Source organism: Xiphophorus hellerii, chromosome 7 (genome assembly GCF_003331165.1).
Source record: "Xiphophorus hellerii strain 12219 chromosome 7, Xiphophorus_hellerii-4.1, whole genome shotgun sequence".
In the NCBI taxonomy this organism is placed as follows: Eukaryota; Metazoa; Chordata; class Actinopteri; order Cyprinodontiformes; family Poeciliidae; genus Xiphophorus; species Xiphophorus hellerii.
In genome coordinates this window covers 15,163,719-15,175,746 of record NC_045678.1, presented here as the reverse complement: position 1 = coordinate 15,175,746, position 12,028 = coordinate 15,163,719, and the positions used below count along the sequence as shown (strand labels likewise).

The 12,028-nt window shown below is 40.1% G+C and overlaps 1 protein-coding gene across 1 annotated transcript in view; it reads left to right on the top strand.

The window, feature by feature from the left end:
* The window catches only part of anos1 (anosmin 1), a 59,840-nt gene extending 48,153 nt beyond the window's left edge, over positions 1–11,687 (top strand). Inside the window, exons 8-14 of the mRNA XM_032567844.1 lie at positions 1,253–1,397; positions 3,132–3,278; positions 6,387–6,475; positions 8,281–8,452; positions 8,704–8,924; positions 9,553–9,694; positions 10,455–11,687. Coding sequence (XP_032423735.1) covers positions 1,253–1,397; positions 3,132–3,278; positions 6,387–6,475; positions 8,281–8,452; positions 8,704–8,924; positions 9,553–9,694; positions 10,455–10,513 — 975 coding nt within the window. The 3' untranslated portion in view covers positions 10,514–11,687. The remainder of the gene's footprint in view (positions 1–1,252; positions 1,398–3,131; positions 3,279–6,386; positions 6,476–8,280; positions 8,453–8,703; positions 8,925–9,552; positions 9,695–10,454) is intronic.
* Positions 11,688–12,028: the final 341 nt, after the last annotated feature.

The window sequence follows — 12,028 nt, the reverse complement described above, 5'->3', positions numbered from 1 at the left end:
AGCAGTTTGCTTAAGTACCAATGTTAACTAGCATGTTTCCTAATTTAGCTCCTAATGTATTTCAGTGCTGTGCCCGGTAAGTGTATTTGGACAAAACTTTCAGAAAAGGTTTTTCTACTCCTTCAAAAACTTAGAACATTGCTTTGATTGTGTGTACCATCACACACAATTAAGATGTAGTTGTAGCAGCCAAAACAGTCTTCTAGCACTGTGCATTTTATTGTGCAGGGTGAAAAACACTTAGACTCCCCCACAAAATGTATGCTTTAAATACATTATATATATATATATATATATATATATATATATATATATATATATATATATATATATATATATATAATTTTGTAAACTGTTCACACAAAAATGTAATGATTTCTTAAAAACATTGGTATAACAAAGAAAAGAAAAACAACATCCTTTACGCATGGCTAAGTAAATAGTAGCAATCTGGCAAAATGAAGGTACAACTTTCTTTAACAATATTATGCTGTTTGAATTATTGAAAACTACATCACCAAAAAGAAGGCCATAGAAAGCATTTTATTTGTATTGTGCAATAAAAATATATTCATTTGCAAAACTAGATTCTAATTTTTTTTCTTAAAGATTGTGTCAAAATTATGAGTTTCATGAAACTGTCTGTAGCAACACATGATCAGATGGCACATGTGGCTTACTATCACTGAAGAGTATTTGATGACAGAACCGAGCAGGAAGACGGATTGTCTAGACAGTCCACACACACGCACACACACACACCTATAGATTTTCTTTTTTTTCCTGAATTAGTTTTTAAAACACATAGCAGATGTGGCACAGAAGAGATAGAGGTGGGAGATACCAGACACTGTTGACACATGTACTACTGGTTTCCACTTTGGCACCTCGGGGGCTTTGAAAGCAGCCTGCTGCTTGAAGAATGTCTAAACACACGTAGTCAATAAGAGGAACTCATCAGGTTCACGCTGATGGTGGAATGCTAGAAGTCCAGCGCAGTGAAGAAGCCCCGGGAGGCTCTGATAACACGGCTCTCTCACACGGCCCCCTGGAGGCTATCTCCCTGGTCACGGTACCTTCCTCAGCTCCAGATGTGTTCCTGATACGCAGGACTTTCCCACACGCAGACACCCGGTCTGGCCAGGCTGAATCAGAGCTGGTACAGTGACAGGACTTTGAAAAGGCCTCTCAAACTGACGTATAGTAACAATAAATAAATCTAAAAGTGTTTTTTTTTTGTTTCATGTTGCAGGCTCAGAGCTGGGTGGATCTGGAGGGACTGCAACAAAACAGCAGTTACACTGTGGAGCTGCAGGCTGTCACATACTGGGGACAGGTGCGTCTGAAGAGCTCCAAGGCCTCACTCCACTTCAGTACCTCTCAGAATAATGAATCAGGTAAACATTCAAGCTGCTGTACTATTCTTCATTTGCACATCTACATGAAGGCATTTAGATGTAGCTTTCTTATTTTTCAAATCCTTTTGGTTTGTATTTTGTGCTGCCTGAGGCTTGCATAATATGGGTAACCAAATCCCCACATTTTTATCTGTGCTTGTTTTGTTATGCTTGTCAGCTGACGTCAGCTTTCAGTGCAGAATAACAGCATGTGTTAATTTAGCTTGTTACACATAGAATTTCAATGAAGTCTGGACAAACTACTAAGTCCACTTCAAACATGAAGCTATTGCAGCGGTGGACCGCTGCTTTTGATTGGCTTTATAATCTCTCTAGCTGCAATGATATTGCAAATTTGGAAATAAATAGCTGGAAAAAGTTTACGGTACAGTTTTAGAGTAATGTTTAGAGAAACTGAAAGCCATTTTAGTCAACGGCTGGTGTGGCTAGAATCACAAAAAGAGAAGTCTTCTTGTGCATATTCATGAAAATGCAGTGTCCTGACCTTAACGCTGAGATTCCCAGAAGGCTGCCAGCATTTTTTATTCTGAGCTTTTATTCAAAGGTAGATTGAATAAAAGCTTGCAGCCTGTACGATGTGCAGATTTGCTTGAAATGTCATTGAAAATATACAGTAGTTCCCTTTTATATAACTTCAACACCACTTTCCCTCCACAGACATCTTTAAATATCACACCGATAATAAAAGTTGTTGTCTTTGACAGTTTGTCCTTCAACAGCAGCTTCCAAAACGAAGAGTGTTGTTGTCATTTAGATCTGCACAATATTTTCTATCGCAATCCCAACATCTTTGAGTGCAATATCCTTATTGCAACAGACAGCAAAATATGGGAGTTAATATCAATCGACACTGTCATAAAAATCTTCAGCAGTGATGTAATGATGCATTACATGTTTTCCAGATGTTGTGCAGCCGAATTATCAATGCGACCTCGTGGTGATTTGTATCGGATGTTTGACTTCCAACCAGTTATTTTCTCGGTACATCATTTATAATTCTGTAATTATGTACAGGTTGGGGATGAGAAACCTATTTTAGATCATTGACTAAAAATTTTTTTGTAGCTTTTAGTTAGTTTACATTGGCGAAGATTAGAAATGTAGTTTCCCAGTTGCCATAAAGTGCTGCATTGGAGCTTCAAAATGGAAAAGATAAAGCGATATTATAACAGCTAAATCTTGAACTCAATATCTCAAATCATGCACAAAGAAACCTGCTAGGTTTGTATGTTCTGGTGGAACATAAATCGCAATGCTAGGTAGATTTTAGCTTCATACAATGATGACGTACTGAGCCTGGATATAGTGGCAGTAGATTTGTCAAAACACACCTGGCAAAATCCTCCTTTTGCTTCTGTCTTGATTTGTTTTACTTCTGATTAGAATTGAATATCTCTAAAATTACCAGAAGGGCAAACAAACATAGATAGGACAGGTATACTGTCATCATGTTTACGTCCATCTGTAGCTGATGTTCATACAGGCATCAAGCCTAAGTGAGAATGAGCTCCTTCTTTTGCACGTGTGAACTTCCAACCCCTGCAGTTACAGAGCACCCATGTATAAAGAGATGTTTTTTTTTTCTTATATTGCTCACTGCTGTGATCATCCAAAGTCATAATCAAGTCTGTTACCATGCTGAAGAGAGTGCCATAACATAGTCATTGCTGTATCTTAGCTACCGGAGCAAACACTTCTCTCTTCTGTTCCCAGCAAAATCGACCCACAAGTCCAAGAAGGAGGAGATATCCCCTCTGGGTTCGACGTTGGCCAAACGCCCCTCTGGGCCTCTGGAAGTGGGCACACCCTTCTACCAGGATGGTCAGCTCCAGGTCCGAGTCTATTGGAAGAAACGGGGAGGTAAGCGCTCTGTTTTTCAGCTTTACTCCCACCAAATTAGCACCCCGTCATGCCCATCAATCACTATGACTCATGTGCACCGCATTAAGATGTTATGACTGATCCTCGCTCGCTTAAACAATGGCGGATTGCGCTTATAAATACGGTGTCAGTGATGTAAGTAAAGCAACGTGTCTTTGTGGGGGCCTTTGTAATTCGAGCGCTCGGTAGAATAGTTAAAATCTTCACACGGACAGTTAGGAAGGAGCCACCGTTTAGCGAAGAACAATAAACACAGAACCCGAGCTCAGCTGTGTTTAATAGATTCTCACATTAGACTCGTTTCATTTTACAAAAAGCTGATGTCATAGGGAGTAGACGCGATGGCGGGTTCCAGCACCACGAGGGGTTAAAGCATGCCTCTCCCAGCGGAATCCATTCTCTTAAAAATCTTCAGCTAATACCGGAGTGAAAGTATGGAAACCCTGAAAGCCATGGTCTAAGGGTAACCTGTCAAGTCCCATTCACTGCTCTATGTCATATTGCAAATATATGTCATCGCCCGGGCCAAACTCCACATCCTTGAGTCAAGAATGCGAGCCCTGGCTGTAGGAGAGGCCTGGTGAGACACCAACTGCTGAATCAGAGCGAGGAGAGCAGGGGAGCAGGGCTGGCGCAGAGCTGTTAGCGAGGTTGGCCTGGACTCACTGAGCTGAGTGATGCTGACAAGGATCAAGCGTGGCTGGGGAATCACTGCGTTGCAGAGCAGAGTTAATCCAGGACCTGTTTCTTGTATTGTGGTCCCGGTTTGCGGTGAGTGTCCGCCGCTGCCGCTCATCAGTCTGAAGGATGGCCTTGCTCTCAGCTAATGTAAACACACAGATACACAGATGGCCTAGAGAGCCAGAGAGTCTCTGGACATCTGGTTTGTGTGACGGACAGAGGGGACAGGTTAACTGAACCATGATTAAACTCTCACTCATTGTGTTTGTGATCCAAAGCAGCCTGGCCTCTGGATTGTTTCCAGCAGACTAAAGGGAACGATATTGTACTCCAGCTTTGATAAAGTATCTGCTGTCTTCTCAGCGCGCAGACAATACACAGCAATTCTGCACAGCGGTACTTCTAAAGCTTGCCCCTTGTCGTGATTTATCAAACACCACTGAGTTTCTGTTCACTACCTGATTTCCACGTCCTATTTCTTGTTTTACATGGCTTTTCCCCTCTCCATCAGCCCCTGCTAAGCCTATCTTGTTTATTTTTTCCCAATTTTCCCGGTTTGCTGTAATTCCTCTCTTCTGCTTCCAAAGAGCTCAGGGGCTCCAAGTGCCAGACCCGTGTCTAAGCCTTCAAAGGACCCCTTTTTATCTCCCCCACTGCAACCCAGGCCCCTGCTGAGGGGTGAACGAAGCACAACTCAATTATTAATCGTGGAAGTATATTGAAAGAAAAGCCCAAGCAGCACAGTTGAAGGAATTATAACCCGTGTAAACCAAGATAAGGATGATGGTGAAATAAACACTGCTGAGAAGTTTATGTGGAGGTTCTTGTATTTTCATATAAAGCGTCAACATGATCAACTTGACTTGATACTCTGAAGACGCAAGAATGTTCAGTCTGAGATTTGTTGGCGAGGAAAAAAAAGGTTCACCAAAGCAGGAAGTTTATGTTGATGATATCACATAGACATGAACAGAGAAGGGCTTTCCACCCCTAAAGGTATTCATTAGTATGGACCCAAAAATGAGAACAAGAGTTATAAGATTTTCCGATAAAGTGTATTATATCCTATAAGATACCCATCTGTGAATCATTTAAAATATGTCAGAGTAGCATCACAGTGATGCTTTGTTGTGGAACTGCACTAGTAAATATGTCCAGATTTATTTCACAACAGAAGGACACCTGTTTGTTGTTTTCTCTGTAGTTCCCTTAATTGATTGATAAAGTCATTGTTGTCATGTTTACTTTTCTACACAGAGTATTTATTTTCTTATGCATGCGTCTGATTTGAATTTAGGTATTTGGAAGTAGAGCTCCTTCTTCATCATTCCCTTCACTTTGTGAAGTGCACTAGTTTTACCTCAAGTGAAACAGTCCACAGTTAGATGCCACTGCATAAACGAGAGTTTAGACCGTTTCCTTAGAGTTGAAAGAACTAATCTTGAGTCATATTTGTGGTCACTTCACCCAGGAAGCGCATTCTTTGGTTTATCTGACCATAAAACATTTCTCCAGGAGGTAGCAGGCTTCTAAAACTAAACTCTATATGTCTCTCAGTTCATGACGATATTAAACTGGCCTGGATGTGGAAAGTAATGCTGGTGTTCAAGAAGTGATTACTTCATAAATCCAGTTAGATAAATTACTGGAGTCAATCATGTCGCCATTATTAACTTACATTTCAGTTTGCCTGGAGAAAGTAACTAAAGTATGGAATCTATTAACTTTTAAAGTCTGATATGCATGTGCAGAGATTGGTGTTTTTAATGATTACTAACATGTTCATGTACATGTTTTGTTAGAGAAAATAAGGAGAGAGAAGATAGTTGTAATGATATAGTGGGGAAAAAAGTGATGTTACTGCAGATATGTTTGTTAAAAAAAAAAAATGAGAAAAACAATTATGTTAGCTGGTTGATTTTACTGTATGTTATGAAATTGTTATACTGTGCAATTTCAAAAAATATAGATCTAGGACAAAAATGATCATACATTTTTTATTCATTTAAAACTGAGATTTTAGTTTGTATTTTGGTTCGACTGTGTCATTCCTTCATTTCGGTGTGTGGTCCTGAAGAGACATGTGCCACCTGCATTTTAGGAGTTTTTAAAAACTTTTAATTGTCAAGAGACAAAAAAGAAAAAAGCTAACAGCATTTTGGTGGTTAAAAAGTTGATTCATCATTCAGTTTTATGGCTTATTAGGTTGACACCAGTAATCATTGTTTACTTCTGAAGTATTTATTTATTTTTGTTTAATAGCAGTATGTGATTGCTGTGCAGCTTGTTAAATGCTGGACCCAGCCTGGTGATGGAGCACTGTTTCATTATGAAGGCTTAAGGTTCTGCATACTGAGGTGGTTTTTAACATTCCACTCTTCGCCCCTCATTCTTCATTTGTTGCAGACCCCACGGTGAGTCGCTACCACGTCCAGTGGATGCCTGAGTACTGCAGCCACAATGAGACCCGAGGCCCAGAGAAATCCGTCACACAGGTCAGTCCAACTGAAGTCGCCTCACAAAGCTGCGAACTGAACAGCAGCTAAAGCCAATGCGGAGTACGTGTCTGACCTTTTGTCTGACGCTGAGAAAGGACCGCTCCATCAGGGAAAAGAGACCCACTGAGTGAACCATAAGACCTGTTATGTTGGGTTTGTACTGCCTGTTGTTTTCAGTCCTATGAGTCAGTAATTACGGTCAGGCATGTGGTTTGTTAGCCAATAAAACACTTAAGCTTAAGCATTGTTTCCAGGAATAGTGGGGTTATACTCCTCCAAAGGCCTCGGCCATGCTACTGAATGTGTCTCTTTCTGAGTTGTGTACACCTAGAAGAGGTGAGAACTCGGCAATGGGTGTCTCTCAACCAAATCGAGGGTGTCAGAGTCTTTCAATCAACACATTCTTTGGGAAGCAGCTCTCTGGTTGCTTGGGAATATGTATTTTCCATATATCACCGAGGAGGAGTCCAGACTTGGGCTTTTATGTGAGCGCAGTGCCTCATTCGCTTTTAATCAAAGCTGTTTCATATCAGAGAGAATATACACCCTCTCCTAAGGGACCGTCTATTAATGTAGGCAGACTTTATTACTGCGAGGTCTGAATCCACAAGTCAGCAAGATTTCTTTGTTCCCTTAGAGAAATTGAAAAAGTGTTAGCTTGTCTTTTTTTGTCAAGATCAATAGATGATTAAATCTTGGAATAGGTTTACAGTGAAAAACTGTTGATCTGAATTCATTAACCCACATTTACGGGCCGTGAGCACACTGTGGTTTCTGCATCTTATTTTAGTCCTCATGTTCTTGTGGTTATGCCTTATTTACCTGTGAATTTCAATAAATTGATCTTTACTTTGATTATGGCTTACAGCTGATAACTCAAAAATTCAGTTTCTCAGAAAATTTTAATGTTACAAAAACAGAATAAAAAAGAATTTTCAATACAGAAATGTTACACTGCGTTCTCAGACTTTCCCCACTGATGTGGGCACGTTCCAGAGAAAAATAAAATTTAACCAGACACTTTGAAGAGGCTGTGATGCTGAGAGTCAATGTAAAGAATCCTATGCACTAATACACACTAGAACTGAACATTTTGACTTGATTTCTTGCAACTTTGGAATAACTGATAGAACGTGGATTACAAAATTGCTAAAAGGAAATAAATGTGCCGTATTCACAAGACTGATTAGCCGGAAGTCATGATCTTGTTTAGCAGTTCCACTGTAATAGACAAGAAAACGTCATAGGGAAGAGAGAAAAATGAACAGACTGAAAAATATAACCTAGAAAGAATTTAAAGATATCAGGATGGAATAAATAAAAAAATTAATTGCATGCTTAGACACTGAGAGTATACTAAAAATGCGTTTTGGATTTTGCATCATACGTCCCCCTTAAGCAACCTGGGCTTCCTTATCTTAGATAATCATCTGGCTGATCACTGCAAATGCTGTACAGTAACACCTGAAATCAGTTTGCGTGTAACTGAATGCATAATACATGATATTTAAGTTTCACTTTTTGAATGTGATTACGTAAATAAATAGAATGTTTGATGATGGTGAATTCATTTCAGGCGCAGAAGCTATGATTTTGCGTTTTACGTTGTAAAATGTTAGGCTAACCTCTTCTGTGTATGTGTTCGAGGTACAATCGGAATCTGGGATGTGTTTCAGAGACCTAAGCAGGAACTTGATCTCCTCTAGTGCTGTGTATTAAATCATCTCTGAAGCTCCACACAGGGACTGACCCGGGTGACAAGTCAGAGTCATCAGGGCTGAAAAATCTGTTTCGTTACTCAGGAGAACTACATCAACCTTCCGGGTCTGCTGTTCTCCTGCAAGTACAAAGTCACCGTTCATTTGCTAAAGTCCAAAAGACGCTCCAAGGACGAGAGCACCACCTTCTTCACCCCATCCTGTGCTACCATCCGGAGCAAGACCCACAAACACATCCCCTGCCCGGGGGAGGGAGGTGAGGATTCAGCTGCCTGACACATGAAGGGCATTTTAAAATCAATCCACATTAGCAGAGACACAGAAATTAGATACCTTTGTGTCTTGTGGTATCAGCAGGACGATGGAGAAAATCTATGCAGGATTGAAAGAACAAGTCAACATGTTAAGCATTTTCTTGGCAAATGTGGATTTAAGGGCGGGGGGAGAGTCTGGAATAAATGCAAGCTTTTACATTTCCATTTATTGCTGTCACTTTTCTCTTTCCAGCTTCAGTTCTTCCAAAGGTTCTGGCTAAACCAGAAAATCTGACGGCCTCCTTCTCTATGAATGACGGAAACATAACGGGCAGCTTCCTGTGGCGCGTGTCCAGGGTGGCTCCTCACCAACGGATCACAGGCTTCCAGGTCACCTGGGCGGAGATCAACACTGAGAGCCGGCAAAACAGTCTGCCCAACAGCATCATATCCCAGTCCCAGATCCTGCCTCCAGTACGTTTAATCCTAGTGGAACCCGACTGACAGTTTTCTCTTCACAGCATCAGCTTATTTTTGTTGCTTCTCATATGTCGCTAGAATGTGTACTAGCATTGCCGTACACATTCAGAAAATTTTGCTGTGTTTGGAAAAGACGTCCTGTCCTCGGATTTTTAGTTTAGAGCATCTGTCAGAGGTGACAGTGGTTTTCAGATAACGTTCTGAGGACTCTTTGAGTGAATCCTGTGATTAGGCGTTGCCGTGCAGTGAGGCACATACTGTAGATAGATCAGAGGTAGCATTCCTGCTGGTTTTCCTCTCAAAACTCTTCATCTGCCTTCATGTCGTCCTCTTTTATCCTCTGGTGGGGTTCTTAAACAGCCACTCTTTGACATAATCTTCTTCATCAACAACATTCTGCCTATCTGCACTCTGCCTTATGAGCATGGCTATAAATAAAACCACCTACTAAACACTTTGTCACACTGGCAGCAGCCTTATGAAAACCAAGGCTTTGTTTTTGTGTCTGGCTTCTGCAAAGACAACTAATAAATCTCTGTTTTACAGCTTAACTTAAAGTACTGTCAAATTCATAGGGAATGGTTGTTTTATCTCAGCTGATAGTCTCTCCTTGGCTTTGTAGGATCACAATCTGCTTGTCGTATCCAATTTGCGGCCGACTACATACTACAGACTGGAGGTGCAGGTCATAACAACTGGAGGCGAGGGACCCGCCACTGTCAAGACCTTCCAGACGCCAAATATACAACCACTGGCACAACACCGTAAGTTACTGTTAGCCATGATATCATATATAAAAATTAGTCCAAAAAATGTATGTTCTGTTTAATTTGACACTACCTGTCTACCATTGTGCTTTTTTACTATTAGTTTCTTTTGATGCCTAATTGATAATATGTATATTTTGTTTTTGATTACTTTGCAGTAAAGATATAGAGGAAAACAGACTCCTCTTTGCATTTGTGTACTGCATGGCTTTGCTCACTGCAAAAAATGTCAAGGTTGACAAAAACAGCACTTTTAATAAAATAGATCATAGAAGGTTTCATTTACAGATTCATTGGTAAGATGTTTCTGGCAAAGGTTGGACCTGCTGATAGCATTTATTTTTAGCTATTGTAGATCTAGCCTGACCCTTATGTTGGTATTCTGTTTTCACAGTTACGTTTTTTCTATGTACGCCAACTGCAGTTAACATTTTTGCTAGCATCCTTACTTATGAAACAGAAACCATGTTGTCGAGTCCATCAGCCCTGACAACCTTAGCACAACCCCTCCCAGCCACCCATTTTCTCCAATGAGGATCTCAATTAGCTTTTGAACAAAAATTCAAATACAGTTATTTATATAATTTTTTCAATTATTAGTGTAATGGATGTAAACATTTGATGTTTACAGTGTTAAAAAAAAAAGTAGGCTCCTAATCTACACCTAATAGCAACACCATTGTATTAAGGCCGTATACCAAAAATAACTAATTTCAAATAATAGCTGATGTGTATCTGAATATTTGTGCTTTCAAAGGACCCAGACTCCGGCAGCACCATTCTCATCACCAGAAGCCATCATTGGAGAAACACTGAGTTTGCACACCCAGGCAAACCCAACCCGACTGAGCGAATCGCCTGTGACTCTGTTCCTGTCAGCCAGGGAAGGAATGAGTGGAACCTCACAGAAACTCAGTTCGCCGGACCATGAAGTGGACCGCCCCACCTCCGCACTCTCTCAGCTCATGAAAAATGGGTCTATCTTCTTCAAGCTCCACAATGCATCAGCTCCTTTTTACCCCCACACCCTCTCTCTCTTTTCACTTAGATGTCACCGGATGGGTTTGTGTGTGTACAGTGAAAGTTAAACTTCAAGGTTTCATATTCTGTGCTGCTTAGAGCACAGTCCTGCCCCCCTTATCCCAGCTCATCCCAGATTTAAAAGCAAGTGATGACATTTCTGGCCAAAAATGATCCAATATCTCAGAAATTAGTTTTTGATCCCACTGTCGTTGTGCACAACAAAAAAGACCTTTGATTGGATTTGATAAACATGTGGTTGAAAACAACCTACTGGATGGTAAGGCGATGCCAGAGCATTTGCTTATTCTTGAAGAAAGTAGAACTTAATCTATTTATTTTGTGCTTACCCAATAAAGAGGCGCTTAGACATGCAGTCTGTACTGATGGATAATGTAACTAAAGTCCTTATTGTCTAACCCAGAATATTTCATGTAGTATGTTGCATGTAGTCCATTTGATTTTTGAACTGTAAATGAATTACTTGCTTCAAATTGAAAGCTCGTAATGGTTTTTTGCATGACAACTGTAAGCATCCTGTTGGCATGAAATAACGTCTCTGTGTTACCTCTTTTCAGTATGTTAGCAATATTTCATTAACAGATTAACAAATAATTATATTGGAAGTAATATGTCACGTTTATTAATGAAATTATAACATGTGGAGATGAATTGTACATGTTCTTGGCTGTAGAAATATTTGTCTTGGAGCAGTCAGTGAATGTTTATATTTATTTATGTGTGTATTACAATGTTTGCTTTTTTTGATGTGTGTGAATGTGTTTGGATTTTATGTGTTGTAGTCTCAGATTTTTAAAATTGATTAAAAAAAAAATATTGACAAAAAAAAAAAATCTTGTAAAGACATTTTGTAAAAAAGGAATTGTAAATACAGTCTTATGTTACATGTTATTTTTCCATGCTAGAACCTGTACAAACTGCTAAGTAATAAAATAACTCCTAACCTGTTCCCGGTCGCTGCTTGTTTTATCCGTTTCGAGAGCTGCGCACTCTCACTTTTGCTAAAAACTCTCGGCTGTTTGGAAGCTACAGTTGCTTATTTTGGCTGTGATGTTCATCGTGGCCGGCTCTGTAGCATATTCACAGATCGGTCCAGGAGCCCAAGACACACGCTCTACACATCCAAATAAACAGGTCATCTAGTGGATTTACCGCCACGTTTGTCAACATAATGCTCAGCCTGTACAAGCAATTGTGTGTTTGAAAACTGATAAATACCGCCTCCGCTTTGCAGCTTTTCTCCATTATAAAATGAGATGTGAAAATGCTCCCACAACGCTACATCCAAGA